This window comes from Monodon monoceros, unplaced genomic scaffold (genome assembly GCF_005190385.1).
Source record: "Monodon monoceros isolate NGI ecotype Baffin Bay Population unplaced genomic scaffold, NGI_Narwhal_1 Super_Scaffold_21, whole genome shotgun sequence".
NCBI classification, from domain to species: Eukaryota; Metazoa; Chordata; class Mammalia; order Artiodactyla; family Monodontidae; genus Monodon; species Monodon monoceros.
In genome coordinates this window covers 88,549,052-88,568,749 of record NW_021703778.1, presented here as the reverse complement: position 1 = coordinate 88,568,749, position 19,698 = coordinate 88,549,052, and the positions used below count along the sequence as shown (strand labels likewise).

The following is a 19,698-nucleotide window of genomic DNA, read 5'->3' as shown; positions in this document are numbered from 1 at the left end:
TTTGAACAAAGAAGCATTTCCTGTTTTGTGTGTTTTCCTTTTTTAATTTCAAAACTTTATAATGATGCAAAGCCCTCAGCCCATTTCAAAGTGTGTCTCAGTCTCTCACAAAGCAATACCTCTTTTCCACTCTGCTCACTGCAGTGCTGCATGCTGTCCAAGATTTTTGATAAGTGAGTTAGGGATTTTTGTTTCATACATTGTTATCTAGAGGTACATGAAGCAGTGTGATCCAGACGGCAACAATGCCAGAACAATGACCTCCCACAGAAAGAGCTTGGATGTAAATCATCCTCTGCACCAGCCACACACTTTATCTTCTGCTGACCTTTTTGATCTGATCTACTCAACCCAAGCCCCAAACCAAGACTCCTTCACACAAATACTACTTACACATGTAAGACACTCACTGCTGGCTCCGTTCCAGAGACTTAGGCGGTTCACCTACTCTACCATTCCCCAGAGTAAACAGGATAGCAAAACTACCTAGAGAGTAATTTCCTAAGGAAAAGCGGAACGTTAAACTGAGTGTTTTGCATTAGAAAGACAACCTCTCTTGATATTCAACTTTGTTCAGTACCCCGTTCCCCACTGTTTCTACTGAAGGAAGAAACAGAAGAATACTAAATGTTTACTCATTCCCTCCTCCAAAATGGAAGCATCCCACTTGTCCTCTGCCATATCTAAACTTGAGGTATTGACCAGAGACAATGCTGATTTGGATACAACAATCACCATAGGCAGAACAAAGGTATACTGCCCAATTCCCACCAAGTTAAGAGCCTGAAAGACACGGGAAAAGAATACCTCCCTATTTATCTATGCCATAAGCTACCAGATGCAGGATACCTGAGGACCCAAAGCAATCTGGGTGCTCCTCAAGTATAAAAACAGTAGACTTTCAAATATAATATTCTTTTGACTCTTACAACACTAGAGAATTTAGAAAGACAGACCACAGAGAGATAGTGCCTCTGCAGACAAAGAACAGAGAGGAGGAGTAACAACCAAGGATTAAGGGATCATCCTTACAGTTAAAGCAGCAATAAATTGGGCTTGTAATATGCCTAAAGATACGATGACACAATGAGAATTCATAAACAATAAATGTTTCTACTGGACCATAAATATGCCCAGGGCAAGGGGGGAAAAAAAAAATCAAGAATTTCTAAAAAAGTTTCCACCTGGCCAAGTGAAATGAGTGTAACCCGATAGCAGAAACCCAAAAATACTTTTTAGAAAGAACTTGGTTTACCTTGCAGGTGGTGAATTTTGCTCTTCTACCACAGGTACATCCTTACTGGGCTGTGGTGCCACAGGGATATCCCTGCTGGGCTGTGCTGCCATGGGGATACCTTCATTAGACTGTTCTTCATGCTTAATTGCTTAAAGTTTTAGAAGAAGACAGGAAGGAAATATTTAATTTTTCAAAGTACTAGAAGTAGTCCCAAATGCTTTTTAAAAGTCAAAGATTTTAAAGAAAGAAATACAAACTGAAAATATATACAGGCATCATTCCAGAAAGGAAAATAACCAATTATCCACTTACAAAAAACCTTAGTATGCAAGCCATCAACTGACAAGTACTCTCCAGACAACTCTACAACCTTACTATACTAACTTAGATTATATTAACTTAGATAGCTATAAGATCTATCAAGGAAAAAACAACTAGCTCTAGCATGGGAGGAAAATACTTATAAACAAACTCTAAATGCCAGAAAACATGTTACGTACCAATATTAGCATCCACATCAGATAGCCTAGTATAAGCAGAGTTGGTGGTTACTGACTGTAGATTGTCTGCTTCACATGGCAGAGTTTGTTCCTCAACATCCTGGCTCTGGGAAAGTTCTAGAACCCCAAAGCCCAGCTGTGATGAGGCAGGATCTAGGAAGAAAACCCCAAGAAATCAGGTATCATCCCACAACATTATGTACTATGCAAGGTGCTGCCCTTTAGCAAAAGAAGGTCATATTAAGTCTTTCACATCAAAGCCCTGCCCCCCAAAGTTTTTCAAAATAAAATTAAGAATAAAACCACTAAAAGCAAAGGGGGAAAATGCATAATGAAGCAAAAACTGTGTACCATAAAACCTTACAAGCACCTAATAAAGGTAGACTATTTCTACTTTCTGAAGAAATACATAAGCCACCCCCTACCGTGTGCGCGCGCGCGCACACACACGCAGAGAGAGCACTGTACTTCATATTGTAATTTCACCCCACAAGGCATGCATCCCCAAAATATTTGAAAAACAAATGAATACAAAAGAAGTAGGAGTCAGTATGCAGAAAGGGGGCTAAAAAATGAGCTAAAAATTCCTGAACACCAAATTAGGTGGATTACCTTAGGCTACCAGCAAATTTCCTAATGACTATTCTCAATTTAATGATAAGAAATCTATAACCTGATAAAAGGGAGAAATTTAGACATCTGCATGCTCATGTTAAAGGGGTTAGACCAATCTACTATCCTGAAAAAGGCATAAAGCTACCTTCAGCACCAAGGGAGTGTGTGGTATCGTCTGAAATATCTCCTTCTTTTTCCTTTTTCTCCTTCTCTTCCACCTCTTCTTCCTTCTCTTCACCCACAGGAGGAGCAGATTCCACTGACATTCCCAAAACACTATACAGCAAAAAGACACAATCATGTGTTCGCAGATAGGCCGGGATATTTTGCTCAAAGAACTCTTTAAATTTTATTGTGACTCCCCACACACCAACCACGCTTTAAGCAAATTTGAAAAAGTAAAAAACCTCACCCCATTATTGCTTCTTTCTACAAAAGGCACCTAAAAGGTTAACAACTCAAAACACTGTAGTACAGAATTAAGTAATACAAATAAGAGAGGAAGAAACAAACATACTTGATTTTTATTTTTCTCTGAAAAAATCTGAGCAGGGATAGAAAAATCTTGCACTCAAGAGAATTACTGACAAGTGACAAGAGAAGATGTGCATTAGATGTGCAGAGAAGGGGCTCAAAAATACATCTATTGGGCTTCCCTGGTGGCGCAGTGGTTGAGAGTCCGCCTGCCGATGCAGGGGACACAGGTTCATGCCCCGGTCCGGGAGGATCCCACATGCTGCGGAGCGGCTAGGCCCGTTGAGACATGGCCACATGTCCGGAGCCTGTGCTCCGCAACAGGAGAGGCCATAACAGTGAGAGGCCCGCGTAGCGCAAAAAAGAAAAAAAAAAAAAAAATACATCTATTTAATAGAACACAGTTCACGAAAGAATTTTAGTAAAAATTCTTAGACTATATAACATAGAACCACAGTGGCTAAAAAAAATTCAGGTAAGAGGTCTGTGTATTGAAAAGAAGACATCACAGGTCAAAAAACGATAAACAAAAGTAAAACCACATAACAATTAGGAAAAAATATCTGCAACAATATAACAAAAGAATAGTCTCCATAATATACAAGGAACTCGTAAGAAGCAGCTCAAGATATGAATAGACAAACAACAGAAAAGACAGCTCACAAAAAAAAGAAATACAAGTATCTTTAAACATGTAAGAAATCAGGGCTTCCCTGGTGGCGCAGTGGTTGAGAGTCCGCCTGCTGATGCAGGGGACGCGGGTTGGGGCCCCGGTCTGGGAAGATCCCACATGCCACGGAGCGGCTAGGCCCGTGAGCCATGGCCGCTGAGCCTGCGCATCCAGAGCCTGTGCTCCGCAACGGGAGAGGCCACAACAGTGAGAGGCCCGTGTACCGCGAAAAAAAAAAAAAAAAATGTAAGAAATCAGAGAAACCATTTGTTGCCAATCAAATTAGAAAAGAAAAACTGTAAATACTGTACTACTATTCAGTGCTGCCCAAACCTGAGGTGAGATTAGCATTATCACATACTGTTTATGAGAGTATAAACTAATAGAACCTTTCTGCAGAACAACTGGGAAATATGTATCAAGATCTCTAAAAAATGTTCATACCTAGTAATTTCAACTGTAAAAAATAATTTGAAATATGAAAAGATCCTTATACAAACTTACTTTCGAAGTTCACTGTGACTAACAACCTACTGTAAGCCCAACAGTAGGTAAATGATTAACTATTTCATAATCCATAAAATGGAATTTATGCAGCCATTAAAAATGTTCAAAACAACCAAATGCAACATGTAAACCATAATCTGGATTGGATACTGGATAAAAAATATATATATATATATAAAATAAAGCCATCTTTGAGACAACCTGGAAAATCTGAATATGCACTTATTACTAGGTTTTAACAGAATCGATATTTTCTTAGGTGTGATAAGGGTATTATGATAATATAGGATAATATTTTTCTTAGGGGATGAATGCTAAAGTATTTGAGGGGAACTATGATTTCTGCAACTTTGTTTCAAAACAGTATATTTTATACACACACACAGAAAAATGCATAGTATCTTTTGAAAAAATGCATAGTATCTTTTCATCTCTACTGTGGGTTTAAACTTTTAAAATAAAAAACTAGGGGCAAATGTTATTTAGAGTTTTAATTGCAGGGGAAATTAATTGCTCATGTTGTTAAGCAAAAAGGTCAGGAAACACACGAACTTTTACTTCCCATGTGTCAACTATGTATATCAAATGCACAACAACAACAACAAAAAAAACAACAGAGAAAATAAGCCAAAATGTTTACAGCAATTAGCCTCTGGGTGGCAGAATTATAGATGACATTTTTGCCTCCTGTAACATTTCATATAAAGACCATTAAGCATAAGTTTAATAAGCATAAAAGAGAAGAAAACATAAATTTGCAAAGTTGGGGACCATGATCCAAGGAAGAGAAAAAAGGACTGAATAAAGACTTCCACAAAAATAAAATAGAATGTTACCTACACAACTGGGAGAACCAGATGCCTGACCTCAGGAAACATAGGGAAAGAAAGTCAAGAGTGTGTATGACAAAAAGTGGAAGAGCAAATGAAAGACAGCACAAACCACACACCTTGGATCTTCCTCAGTCTCTTTTGGTGGTTTTCTTCAACTTCCTAATGCTCGTAGGCACAGTGAGTCCTCGGACCTCTTCTTCACCTACAACTCACCCCCTTAGTGATCTTATCCAGACTCATGGCTTTGAACATCATCCATATGCTTATGACTCTGGAATTTTAAATCTCCAGCTTAGACCTTCTCCAGACATTCACATTGTCAACTGCCTCCAACTGGCAATTGAAAAGGCAGCTCAACTGTAACAGGTCTATAACTGACCTTCCCCTGCAGTCTTCTCATCTCAATTAACAGAAACTCCATTCCTCTAGTTCCCAAATGAAAAACATGGAATCACTGTTACCTCCTTCATCTCTGGCATACTTCACATCCAATCTATCTTTGAATCATATTTTCAAAAACCCAGAATCTCGCCACTCCCCATCCACTTCTACTCTGGTCTAGCCACTGTCACATTTTGCCTAAATTATTTCAGTAGTCTCCTAGTAGGTCTTCCTGACTCTACCCTTGCTCTCCCTTCAGACTATTCCTTTTTAAATTTAATCTGAAGAGCTTTTTTTTTTTAATTTTTATTTTTCCCAGCTTTATCGAGGTATAATGGACAAATAAAAATTGTATACTCTTCAGTCTATTCTTGATCCAGCGGCCAGAGTGATCCTGTTTAAATCTAAGTCAGATCATGGCATTCCTCTGCTCAAAACCGTTAAATACTTTCCTAAGAGTAACAGCCAAATTCCTCACAATGATCCATAAGGTTTTATATATTCTGGTTCCCTCTTTACTTCCCTGACCTCTTCTCCCACTCCTCTCAAGCACTCCACGCCAGCCACACTAACCTCCTTGTCATTTCTCAATTATTCCAGGCACATGCTTCTCTCAGGGCTTTTGCATTTGCTGTTCTCTATGCATGGATTACATTTATCCCAAATAATAGCAGAGATCACTTACTTAAGACTTTTAGTCAAATGTCACATCACTAAAGCATCCCCTAAGTCACCCTACCTAAACGTGCAATTCCTTTGATGTTTCCCATCCCCTTCCCTGCTTTATTTTTCTCTTCAGCCCTATCAGAGTCTAAGATACTATACATTTTTACTTATCTATCATGTATTGCTATATCCCATACCAGAATGTAAGCTCCATTAAGGTCTAGGGTTTCTTATCTCTTCTGATCACTTTGTATCCCCAAAACTCAACAGTGCTTGGCATATAGGAAATAATAAATATTTAATTAGAATGATTAGGTGAATCAGAAGAGGCTTGAAATTAATCCAATTATAGACAAAAAATTGTACTGATATTAAACTTTTCTCCACTATCCAAAACTGATGGAAAAAGAAAACAAAGGTTTAAATATATTATTTAGAAATACAGAAGTAGCCAATGAAAGAAATAAAACAATTATCATCAAAAATTAGGAGAATGTTGTTGTGAGTTAAAACCTCATCTTTCATTATGGAACTCAAGTGTCTTAATTTGATAAAACAAGAAATGGTAATACAACAGTGTTACTTAGTTTTACAACAGTATTAAGAGCTAGGAAGATAACCTCCCAAAGAAATAAAAGCACAAACATTTAAAAAGCATTACCTCTGTGAAAGGGGACCAATGGTGGGAATGGACTCTTTGCTTTTCATAAGTTCTTTTTAAAATAAATTATGTATTTATATCACTCTTAAAAATATTTAACAGGGCTTCCCTGGTGGCGCAGTGGTTGAGAGTCCACCTGCCGATGCAGGGGACATGGGTTCGTGCCCTGGTCTGGGAAGATCCCACATGCCGCGGAGCGGCTGGGCCCGTGAGCCATGGCCGTGGAGCCTGTGCATCCGGAGCCTGTGCTTTGCAACGGGAGAGGCCACAACAGTGAGAGGCCCGTGTACCGCAAAAAAAAAAAAAAAAATTAAGATCTCATCAAAATTAAAAACATGCTCTATGGAAAAAGCCTCTAAAGAGGATGAAAAGACAAGCCACAGAGTAGGAGAAAAATATTTGCAAACCACATATGCTACAAAGGACTAATATATAGAATATATAAAGAAGTCTCAAAACACAATAAAAAAAATCCAGTTAGAAAATAGGCAAAAGACATAAACAGACATTTCCTTGAAGAGGATGTACAGATGGCAGAGAAGCATATGAAAAGATGTTCAACATCATTAGCCATTAGGGAAATGCAAATTAAAACCTCAGTGAGATATCATCACACACTTATCAGAATGGCTAAAATAAAAAATAGTGACAACACCAAATGCTGGTGAGAATAGAGAGAAATTGGATGTCTCATACACTGCTAGTGGGACTGTAAAACGATACAGCCACTCTAGAAAACAGTTCAGCAGTTTCTTAAAAAAACTGAACAGGCAACTACCATATGACCCAGCAATTGGTCACCTGGCCATTTATCCTAGAGATATGAAGACTTACAAAAACCTGTATGCAAATGTTCATAGCAGCTTTATTTACATTAGCCAAAAACTAGAATCAACCCAGATTTCCTTCGATAGGCAAATGGTTAAACAAATTGTGGTACATCCATACCATGGAACACTACTCAGCAATAAAAAGGAACAAACCACTGATACATGCAACAACTCAGATGGATCTCCTGGGACTTATGCTAATTGAAAAAAGCCAATCCCCAAAGATTATATACTGTATGATCCTATTTATATAACATTTTAAATGACAAAACTTTACCAGTGGAGAATGATCTTTTTTTTTTGGTCCCACTGCACGGCTTCCTGGATCTTAGTTCCCCACCCAGGGATCGAACCCACACCCTCAGCAGTGAAAGCACAGAGTCCTACCCACTGGACCACCAGGGAATTCCCCAGAGGATGGTCTTAATTAGCAGTTGCCAGAGGTTCATGTGCAGGAGAGGGAGGTGGGTGTGGTTATAAAAGGGCAACACTGGAGCTCCTGTTCGGCATTTTGACCTCAGTGGTGGATAAACCTACACAGGTGATTAAGCTGTATAAAAACTAATACACACACATGAATACAAGTAAAACTAGGGAAATGTGAATAAGTTCATTGGATTTTATCAATGTTAATATTCTGGTTGTGAAAGTATACTATAGTTTTGCAAAGTGGTACCATTGGGGGAAACTGGGAAAAGTACACAAAGAATCTCTATTATTTTTTACAAATGCATGTGAATCTACAATCACCTCAATTTTCTTAAATGTTTAACAGGGAAATAAAAATATCCTCAGCATCATATTTTAGGACACTTCATGTTTAGGACCACAGGCTTACATCACAATAGGACATTAGATAAGAGAGGAAGATCTTTTGGAATTTTATGATATATAAAAGTTCACAAACAGCCTTTTTCAAAATATCCGCATTAATAAAGACAACATAAAGAGATCAGTATACATGTGCTTTGAAGTCAACCCCTTTTGGAATCAACCCCACATTCTCTGTGGTTTTCGTGGCCTTTACACATGCTGCTCCCTGTGTTTGGGAAGCTCCTCCTCCCACATGCCACACTTCTCCCCAGCCCTTCAACTATACCTAACAAATTTGTATTTATAGTTTAGATCATCCTTCTCAAAGAGGTTTTCCCTTATCCCCCATGTTAGGTTATATATTATTTTTTTCCTCTTTACAATGATCACAGTTCTCACTGAATAGCTATTTATGTAATTATTTAACATCTGCTTCCCCTATTAAATTGTAAGCTCCATAATGGCAAACATGCTTTAAAACACCTACCACAGTGCCTGCACGTTTACTAAATGTAAGCATTCAAGTATTTTTTTTAAGGAAAGAGCAACACCTTGAGGCAAAAAGGGAAAAGAAGTAGCATGAGACTTCTCAAACAGTACCATTAATTTATAACAAGGGGTACACACGCATTCTGTCCCCACTGGTTCAAACTCAGATGCCGAGCCACAAAAACACAGATAAGCCTGGCACATGTTCCTAAAGAGGTATCACAAAAACTTAAATGCCTACAAAAAGCAAAGAAAGGTAACATAAATGAGTTAAGTGGCTGGGTTTAAGAACAAAAGCACAAGCCCTAGGATAAATGAAAAAAGAATACCTGGTCTCAGTGTCCAAATACAACAGTGAGTTACAGGCACTATGACAGACCATAGCACTCATGCCCTATCTAAGCAGAGGCTGGCTGCTCACAGCTCCCGCCAACTGCTGCCAATAATACAACAGTTGCATTACTTCTGGCCTAGTAATCCCAGAAGCTGGAAATCTAAGTTCTATGTGAAATTTCCCTATTTTTAAATTCTATCAACTAATTCAAATATATTTTACAACTATGTGTGGGCCAACTAGAACCCACCTGAGGGCCAAAATAAGTCCACCAATTTGGGGATTGTTCTAAAGCATCCAACTGATGATTTGAGAGAAAAAATTTAAGTGCGAACACAGAGTATTAAATAGAACACAAACATACACACACAAAAAAGCACTTATTTTTGAGATAAAACCCTAGTCTTTCACCTCATACTAACATCCTCCTCTCTGACTACCTCCCTTTTCTATTCCACCACCCCAAGACTCCTACGTTCTCCTTTGATCTTAGGAGAATTTGGGTATTGAATAGTAAAAAAGAAAGAGAGGCACTTGAGTCAGAAGGACTCAAAGCCCAGCTCTGTCACTTACTAGCAATGCATTCTAGAGCAAGGTATTTAACTTCTTTGCCTAACACTTCCCCACCTAAGTAAGGGAAGTAACATAATGTGTTCATCGTACAACTGCTTTAAGGATGAAATTAAATGGCAGTATATATCAAACATCCCATCTAGTGCCCAACATAGAGGATAAACTCAATAAATGGACAATGTAAAGATATACAGGAGACAAAGTAAAAACTGAATACAGTTTAGGGTATGAATTAAACATTCTGGGTCTAAAACTGGCAAGGTTCTTTGGTTGGTAGGTAGAAACCATGCTTAACTGTTTTGATAATATACCTAAATATTTTTTGATTATTTTTTCTAGTAATAAGTCATATCCAAGCTAAGAATAAGAAATGCTTGTTTCACATGCACAAGGTAGATCACAATCTGAATAACGTAGGTGCAAAAAAATGTTACCACCTCACAAAAGAGATTCCAGCTATCAGTACCAACAGAATGCTAGTTAATACAATTCTCAAATCCCACTCCCTAATTCACAAAAATAAGATTAATCCTTTTATCCTTGGAATGAGACAACAGGTACAGATAAAAAAACTGATCCACTAATACATTTAAATAAGTTCCTTCAAACACTAGTATACCTGCTTGTCCTATTTGGCTGAGGTAACTGTTCAATGACCTGACTGATGGAACCACATGTGTCCAAATGAGAAGAATCCATGGACTCTGAAAAAAATAAGTGGATATTAGCAGAAAAGGCATTTACCACCAAACTGTAATACAAATTCAAGAATGCAGACAATACCAATCTAATCAGCTACATTAGAAAACCAACCTTTTGAGTACCTGTGCACCAGATACTGTGCCAGACTTCCTTACATACATTCACCACAACCACATAATGTTTATATCCACCCAGCTCCAACAAGAGCACCCTTGCAAAATGGACCTCACCTGCAGCTTTGTTTTCTTTCAGTTGTTCATTAAAGCCACTATTACTGTCTCCTTGTTCTTCTCCAGCTGTCTGTTCACTATTGGACACAACATCCTAGAAAATATACATATATAATATACATCCCAGAAAATATACATACAAAATATACATTCATAATGTATACATACATATGTACATAATATGAAATATACATTTCATAATATACTATATATGAAGTAATCCAAAATGATACATATTTTTGTGAAAATGATTTTATTTTCCAGCCAACTTTATCCAAAAGATAGTGATCTCCTAAGTACTTATTTTGCAGCTTGGTCTAGATTAGGGGAAAAAAAAAAATCTACTCAATGATTTCCAAGCAACCTATCACTCACCAACACAGGGTTCTCTTTGTGCGTCTGTAGATTAGGAAGGTGTCGAGATAGCATACTGAAGCGAGAACCAGAATCATCGTCTAGAACCTGGCTTTCAGGCTGAGAATCTTCAATGATCAGGCAAGGAGTGTCTTGCTGAGAGAAATCTGACTCCAACTGACTTCCAGTGGGGTCCATCTGCTCCCCTGGAATGGAGTAACAAAAGATCAGTTCTGTGTAACCTACTAGCCTTCCTCATGCAGTCTGAGCTTAAATAATGAGGCAGAAGTACAAGACCTGGAAAAGGGGACCAGTGTAGGACTCTTCCAATTAAAACATTATAATCGCTGCAATCACTTTCCTATCATACCTTCCAAGGCCCGATTTCCTCGTTATTTACAATCAGCCTGCCTATCCTTCTCTCCCCCTTCCATCACCTTCCCGTAGACACCCTTTCCCCTCCTTCCTAACCTTTTCTCTCCCCGCCCCTTTTTCCATCCCCCACAACTCTCCCTACGTCCTTCTGGCGCCTCTACCACCCCGCAAAAGGCTTCTTTGTAATCTCTGCTCGTTTTAACCCCCACAGGCCTTCACGCTTCCTCACGACCACCTAGCCTTTCCAGCTAGGGCTACCCCACCCCCTCCTCAGGGCCCTCCAACCCTTTCCCTGTCACCGCCGCCATGCTTGCCACCCCGCCCCCTCCGGTCGGCCATCCCCTTCAGACCCGAAACCCAAGCCTTCAGAGCCTACTACTCCCCCACTTTTCTCCAAACAGTACCAGGCATCCCGGCGGGAGGTCCCTCGCGCTCCAGCTAGAGATCTCCGCACGCTCCCGAGGTCCCTCCAGCTCGATCCCCAGGTCGACGCTGTAGCCACCGCCGCCACGGGCCGCGAACTCCCCCTTTCCCGTCGCGTCACGCGGTATCGGCTCGCCCATTCGCTGCTGCTGCCCGCCACTCAAGAAAACCTGTGGATGATTGGTGGCTGGGCGGAGTGCCCCGCCCCACGTAAGAAAAAGGAACACGGCGGCGTGTTTCCATGGCAGCCTGGACGTTGCAGGCCGTCCCTCTAATACAGCCGGAGAATGACAGTATCCTTGAACCGAAGGGACCTTGAGAGGGCGTGAAATATATTCCCCTGCCTCCAGGACGGTTGTTTGTACCACTAGTCAGACATAAGAGAAAAGACCAATTTTCTATCGTTCATGCACCATAAGGCCCCTTCTCTCACCCTCTTCCGTGGAAAAGGAGAGGGTTTCCCGGCTTTCTAATAAAAGGGCAAAGAAGATCCAGGATGGCTAGAATTTCAGAGCTGGTGAAACTGAAGAGAGAGGACTCTTTGGGGTTTACCGGGTCAATCAGGATCCCTTTTGTAGGCCTCTACGCGAATTCAAGGGCTTCACATTACGTCTCTGCCAGTTCTTTAAAAAAAAACAAAACATTTTTTTTCCATTTACATTGTCTGAGGGCCCCGGTAAGCCATATTTTTCCCCATTGCCCTTTCCAGTCTGAAATGTCGTAGTTGAAGCTTCACATTTGCTTATCGTTGACCTATCTTTTGTGGAATTGCAGCCTACAGAGACCATAGACCCAGACATGTTTTGCACGTCCGGTTGAGACAATTGAGCACAGTAACTGTCAGACTCGGTGGTGAAGAGAACAGCTGCCGCCCCTTTAACTAGATGACCTCAAAGGTCCCTCGAAGCCTTGAGAGTCTATTATCCTAATTATGGTGCCGCAGTCTTATGGAGGGTGTGGCAGCTGTGACTTGTATTAATGAAAGAGGCTCCATGAGGAATATGGTTTTGTTTCTGGGTTTTTTTGCAGGGGGTGTTGATTTTTGTTTTTAAGTGGTGGTTGGATCTGGGATGGAATTCTAGCCAGAGCAGCTGTCAATAGGGAAAGCACCTAGCACACTGCCAGGCATATACAATAGTAGGCATTCAATAGGAAGTAATTTTCTCTCTCTACCCCAGCCTCAGAATGACTTAAGCACAGCCCAACCATGATTCTCCAATTCTGTAAATAACCAATTCAATACCTGATATAGGCTAAGCTGAAGTGGAGCTTCCTACCAACGAATGTTCTCCCTATCAAAGCATGTCATCTCAGTATATGTTACTTATGGGAGCAAAAGGACAGAATCTTTGAAATGAAACTTTCCTGAAAAATCTAGAATCTATCGTTGCTATAACTAGAATATAATTAGGGTCCCCAGAATGTTTTATGAGTGGAGCAATAAGTGGAATGGAGAACACAGAGACACATCCCACTTCTTAATCTTGAAATCATTTATAATTGATTCCTCTCTTCCCCCCCCAACCAATGCTACAGAATACCAGTGACCAAATAAATTTAATCCTGAAAAAAACAGGTAAGGTCAATATTGACTACACTCGGTAGACAAAGTGAATTCATCTGCTCGATGTGAGAGGACACCAACAATCAGGTCCTGATGTGACAAATCTTGACCTTGATTACCATAAAAATTCCCCAAAGTCACTATATTTTTCCCTTCTCTGTCCTGCTACTACATTTCCCATCACCAAGCAAGACATAAATAAGCAGGCTTTCTTGCTCATTTGACAAACAACTGTATGTTTGTCAAAACTTGTAAAACTATATACTAAAAACTATGACTAAAAATAAATAAATGAGCCTGAGCCATTCCCATTACTAAATAGAACAAGAGCTTTAAAAAAAACCAAAACAAAACTGTGAAGAAAACTGTGAATTCCTTGTTAAGCAGGATGATAATGAAATTAATCATTAAATTACCCAAAAAGATCAGAAAATGCAGGCAGGATGGTTACCCACTGAGGCTGTGACTGATTAGAGTCAGGTGAGTCAAAGCCCTTTATTGACTCTTAGACTGCAAAGGACCATCAGCATATCTGCCTATCTACAGGTGCATCTTTACCTAGGCCACCTCCGAGAAATCTAATCTACCTCTAAAGCCCTCCAGAGGAGAAAATTCCGTCAGAAAATTCCATCAGACACTATGTTAACTCACTTTGAAGTTTAACAGACCTCATTGCCTGAAAATTTTCTTCTAATTATCTAACCTAAATTCTTTTTTTTAAATATCTTATTCGTTATCTCATTTTTTAAATTTGTATTACATTAGGATCCTCGTTTTTAAATATTCATTTATTGATTTAGACTGCGCCGGGTCTTAGTTTTGCCACGTGGGCTTCTCAGTTGCAGCATGCATGCGGGATCTAGTTCTCCGACCAGGGATCGAACCCAGGCCCCCTGCATTGGGAGCAGAGTCTTAGCCACTGGACCACCAGGGAAGTCCCACTCATATTGTCTTTAATCGGCAAGTTTAAAGCCTGGACAAATTCTCCTAAGGCTGGGATCATGTCATCTGTTCCAATAATTCTACCAATCAAACAATGAACATAAATGCTACATACTTAGTTTAATAGTCTTTTTCTGAGGTCTCCTCACAGACTTCTCTAAGTAAAAGAACCCCAGACGGTTTAACCCTACCTCACAGACACTATTCACCAATCTTTACATTTGCTTCATGGTTTTCCTCTGGAAACTCATAGTTTTGAAGCTCAGTGGCAGAGAACTTTACTGAGGATAAGTACTAAATTTAATGATAAACTATCACATATCCCTTTTAAGCTGCAATATTAAAGTATTACAAACTGACTTATATCTAACATAGAATTATTCTGACCCCTAGGCTGCCTTCTGTTGCACTTGGACCTAAACAATCACGCCCAGTCATATACCAATGATATAATTCATTATTAACATGTATTACATTTATACTATGTGGCAGGTATTGTGCTCTGGGTTTTTTTGTTGGTTTGTTTATTTATTTATTTATTTATTTATTTATTTTTGGCTGCATTGGGTCTTTGTTGCTGCACGCGGGCTTTCTCTAGTTGCGGCAAGCAGGGGTTATTCTTCGTTGTGGTGCGCGGGCTTCTCATTGCGGTGGCTTACTCTTGTTGCAGAGCACGGGCTCTAGGCGCGCGGCCTTCAGTGGTTGTAGCTTGCGGGCTGTAGAGTGCAGGCTCAGTAGTTGTGGCTCTCGGGCTTCGTTGCTCCGTGGCATGTGGGATCTGCCTGGACCAGGGCACGAACCCATGTCCCCTGCATTGGCAGGTGGATTCTCAACCACTGTGCCACCAGGGAAGTCCCTATTCTGCTCTGTTTTACATTCATTTTCTCACCTAAAAGCCTCATATCTCTTTGAGGGTTACAGATGAGGACACTAAGGCTTAGAGAGATGACATAATTTGCACGATGTCTCAGAATCTGTGAGAACCCAGTCTGTCTAACTGCAGAGGTTTTATATATCCATGATGGAGGAGAACAGTGACAAAGAAATGGCAAAACAGTTGATAAAAAACTTTTTTTGTTCTTTTTGTATTTTTATTTGAATACTAAATATGGGTGTCCCTAGTGTTCTAGAAATTCATAATAATTAAAATAATATGAAGAAAACAGAGGAGAAAAATGAAAAGTTGTCAATTCCACATCCTTATGAAGAAGTTAAGTCAACAAAAAGGTGATGACATGATTAAAATGTGAAAATAAATTGCCTAAGGTAGTCAATAATTGCCTATGATACTATATTAGCTTCTTAACACCAGGCTTATATGCTTACTAGGTACCTGCAATCCCTGCAGTGGAAGCAATCCTAACTGGTCTATACCTTACCTCTACAGAACGTCCTCCTGTTAATATTAAGTAAACTTTTTATTTTGAAAAAAATTTCAGAGCAACAGAAAAGTTACAAAAATAGTATAATAAAAAAAAGTATAATGATCTCTCATAAACCCTTTCACCTAGATTCACATGTTGTTAACATTTTGCCACATGGCTCCGATTCTTTTTATTTTGCGCTACGCGGGCCTCTCACTGTTGTGGCCTCTCCCATTGCGGAGCACAGGCTCCAGACGCGCAGGCTCAGCGGCCATGGCTCACGGGCCCAACCGCTCCGCGGCATGTGGGATCTTCCCGGACCGGGGCACGAACCCGTGTTCCCTGCATCGGCAGGCGGACTCTCAACCACTGCGCCACCAGGGAAGCGCCCCCTATGCTTTTTTTTAGTGTGGTAAAATATACATAACATGAAATTTACCGCTTTGACCATTTTTAAATGTGCAGTTTAGCAGCATTAAGTGCATTGACATGCAACCATCACCACCATCCATCTCCAGAACTTTTTTATCCTCCCAAACTAAAACTCTGTACCCATTCAACATTTATTTCCCCATTCCCCTCTCCCTCCAGCCCTTGGCAACCACCATTCTACTTTCTGTCTCCATGAATTTGTCTACTCTGGGTACCTCACACAAATGGACTCATACAATATTTGTCCTTTTGTGTCTGGCTTATTTCACTTAGCATAATATCCCCAAGGTATATCCATGTTGTAATTTTAATAGCATGTGTTAGAATTTCCTACCTTTTAAAGCCTGAATAATATTCCATTGTAGGTATATATCACATTTTGTTTATCATCCTTGTTCAGTTTAACCCACTTTTCAAACATTTCCAGAGCCCCAACTTTGCCACACCAAAATATAGATAAGGCCCTGGAGGCACATTAGCAGAACCCCACCAAGGCAGCACACTGCCACCCCTTCAAGGTTGCTTAATTTTCCAGCCAACCAGTTAGCTGGAGGCCCTCTTATCAACCCGAGTCTCTCAAACACACAACACCAAGCACAATTGTGACTCCACCTTTCCAAATGTTTAATCCAAAGAGCTTAACTCCACCAGAAGCTGCTTACCTGGAAAGAAAGCGGTAGAAACAGAAGGTTGTGGTATGAGGGGGGAACAAAATGGAATCCTTGTCTATCTGAATACTGATGGGGCCTGCCATTTTACCTTCTCTGGCTCATTCCCTCTCCTTATAGAAGTATTCAAATCTCCACATCCTAGTAGCATCTCCCCTCCACTCCACTTCTTTATCAAGCTCCAGGCCTTTCTTTTGTCGTTGCCCTCCAAATTCTGCTTTCTCCATACCAGTAACTCCATAATCCTTTGCAATCTAGCTTTAACCTCCATAAATCTAGTGCCTAGAACAAAGCAGTTACTCTAAAAATGTTTGTTAATAACTGATGCTGAAAATTTCTTGTCAAGTTATCTTATTAGCTTTGACCTCTATCATGTTTGATATAGTGTTGCTGATTCCCTCCTCTTTAAAATTCTCATCCTGTAAACAAGCTAAGTGCCCATGAACAGATGAATGGATGAAAATAAGATGTGATATATATATATATATGAATACTACTCAACCATTAAAAAAAAGATGAAATCTTGCCATTTGTGACAACATGGATGGACCTTGAGGGTATTATGCTAAGTGAAGTCAGATGGAGAGAGACATATACCACAGGAACAAACAAACAAACAAAAAATAAATGAACAAGCCAAACAAAAACAAACACATAGACAAAGAGAACAGAGTAGGGGTTACCAAAGGGGAAGGGGTTGGGTAAAGACAAAGTGGCTACGGGGGTCAACTGTATGGTGACAGATGGAAACTAAACTTTTGGTGGTGAGCACTTGGTAGGGTACACAGAAGTAGAAATATAATGTTGTACACATGAAACTTATGTTGTAAACCAATGTTACCTCAATAAAAAATAAATTAAAAAACAATAAATTTAAAAAATAAAATAAAATTCTCATCTCATGACTCCAGAGTTCCTGGCTCTTGTCCTCCCTCTCAGTTTTTCTTTCCAATCCCTGATTTCCTGGAGGCCAGTACTACAGAATAAGAATCAAGAGTGTTACCAACATGCTACAACATGGATGAACCTTGAAAACGTGCTAAGTGAAATAAGCCAGATACAAAAGGACACATATTGTATGATTCCATTTATATTCCATTTATATACCTGGAATAGGCAAATCTACAGAGACAGAAAGTAGAACAATGGTTTCCAAAGGCTGGAGGAAGGGAGGAATACGGACTTATTGTTTAATAAGCACAGAGTTTCAGTTTGGAAAGATGTAAAAGTTCTGGAGCGAGATGGTGGTGATGGCTGCACAACAGTGTGAATGTACTTAATGCCACTGAACTGTACACTTTAAAATGTTTAAAATGGTAAAGTTTATGTTATGTGTATTTTACTATAATAAAAAAGTTTTTCAATGAGACAAAACTAAATTTTAATAAAGATGCATACTTAAATCATAAAAAAATAAAAAAGAAATTATCTGATTCAATAAAAGTCAGGCCTAGGGACTTCCCTGGTGGTCCAGTGGGTAAGACTCGGCACACCCAATGCAGGGGGCCCAGGTTCGATCCCTGGTCGGGGAACTAGATCCCACATGCATGCCACAAGAGTTCACGTGCCGCAACTAAGATCCAGCACAGCCAAAATAAATAAATGATAAATAAATAAATATATATATATATTTAAGTCAGGCCTAGTGGTTAATTTTAGAGGGTATAAAGAGGTTGTAATTCTTCAGGAGCCAAGTGGGGTGCTTGGAAATTCTATTTTCTTACTAGAGGCACTACACACATGTACTACAGTTAAGTCTCCTACATATGAACCTTCAAGCTGCAAGCTTTCAAAGATGCGAATGTGCCTCTGGTTCCAGCAAGGAACCAGAAACTGTGCCAACAACGTCATGCACGAGTGAAATTGCAGCTTGCCCTCCGTCTCCTATTGCTGACAATTCTTCAGCTCTACCATCTTCCACCTCCTCTCCCTCCACTAGGCAGTTAACTCTTCTTGCCTGTTCACTCGATGCCAGTCTCTGTTTGGCAGTTGGTGTACTGTACTTTTCAAGGTACTATACTGTAATATTAAAAATGTTTTATTTTTTGTTTGTTTGTTTTTTATGTATTATTTCTGTGAAAAGTATTATAAACCTATTACAGGACTTCCCTGGTGGCACAGTGGTTAGGAATCCGCCTGCCAATTCAGGGGACACGGGTTTGAGCCCTGGACCAGGAAGATCCCACATGCTGCGGAGCAACTAAGCCCGTGCGCCACAACTATTGAAGTCCGTGAGCCTGGAGCCCGTGCTCTACATCAGGAGAGGCCACCACAATGAGAAGCCTGCACACCGCAGCAAAAAGGGGGGCCCTGCTCCCCGCAACTAGAGAAAGCACGCGCGCAGCAACGAAGACCCAACTCAGCCAAAAATAAATAAACAAAAATTTTTTTTTAAAAAACCCTATTACAGTACAGTACTATATAGCCAATTGTGTTAGTTGGGTACCTAGGATAACTTTGTTGGACTTACAAACAAATTGGACTTAACAAACGCGCTCTCAGAATGGAACTCGTTCATCTGTAGGGGACATACTGTATTTATAATTCATACATCTGTACATTTATGTTTCATTCACTTTTTAATGTGTTACAATAAAGATGATTTAAAATAAATATCATTGATACTAAAACTAGTACTGTGCTGGAAAAGGGGGTATTTACATTGTCTCAAACTATCTTCCTAAAATGTACTGAATTATTACAAACAGAAAGTAGTAAATTTGCAGTGAAAAAATCTGGTAACTTAATGAAGTGATCCCAGTTAACATCACTAGTAATGGGACAAAACAGCATCACGTGTCACTTGATATGATACACTGAGAAGGAGACAACCTCACTTTAGTTGTATTCCTGCCCAAAATTCATAATCTGAATCTGATCATGAGGAAACATCAGATAAGCCCAAATTGGTGGAAGCTCTGCAAATAAGTAGCCCATATTCTTCAAAGAGAGATATACAAATAACTATAATACAAAATACAATAAAAGTGCTGTAGGAGTGCAAAGAAGAAATCAAAAGAAAGAATTTTAATCATGTGGTTATAATGAATATTATTGAGCA

At 39.7% G+C, this 19,698-nt stretch overlaps 1 protein-coding gene across 1 annotated transcript in view; it reads right to left on the bottom strand.

Annotated features, from left to right (window-relative positions):
* Positions 1-11,781, bottom strand: part of TP53BP1 (tumor protein p53 binding protein 1) — a 66,317-nt gene extending 54,536 nt beyond the window's left edge. The window contains exons 1-7 of the mRNA XM_029239674.1: positions 11,649-11,781; positions 10,891-11,075; positions 10,516-10,609; positions 10,203-10,287; positions 2,498-2,628; positions 1,738-1,890; positions 1,256-1,385 (exon numbers count right to left, since the gene is read on the bottom strand). Of these exons, the coding sequence (XP_029095507.1) occupies positions 1,256-1,385; positions 1,738-1,890; positions 2,498-2,628; positions 10,203-10,287; positions 10,516-10,609; positions 10,891-11,075; positions 11,649-11,655 (785 nt within the window). The 5' untranslated portion in view covers positions 11,656-11,781. The remainder of the gene's footprint in view (positions 1-1,255; positions 1,386-1,737; positions 1,891-2,497; positions 2,629-10,202; positions 10,288-10,515; positions 10,610-10,890; positions 11,076-11,648) is intronic.
* Between the last annotated feature and the right edge of the window lie 7,917 nt (positions 11,782-19,698).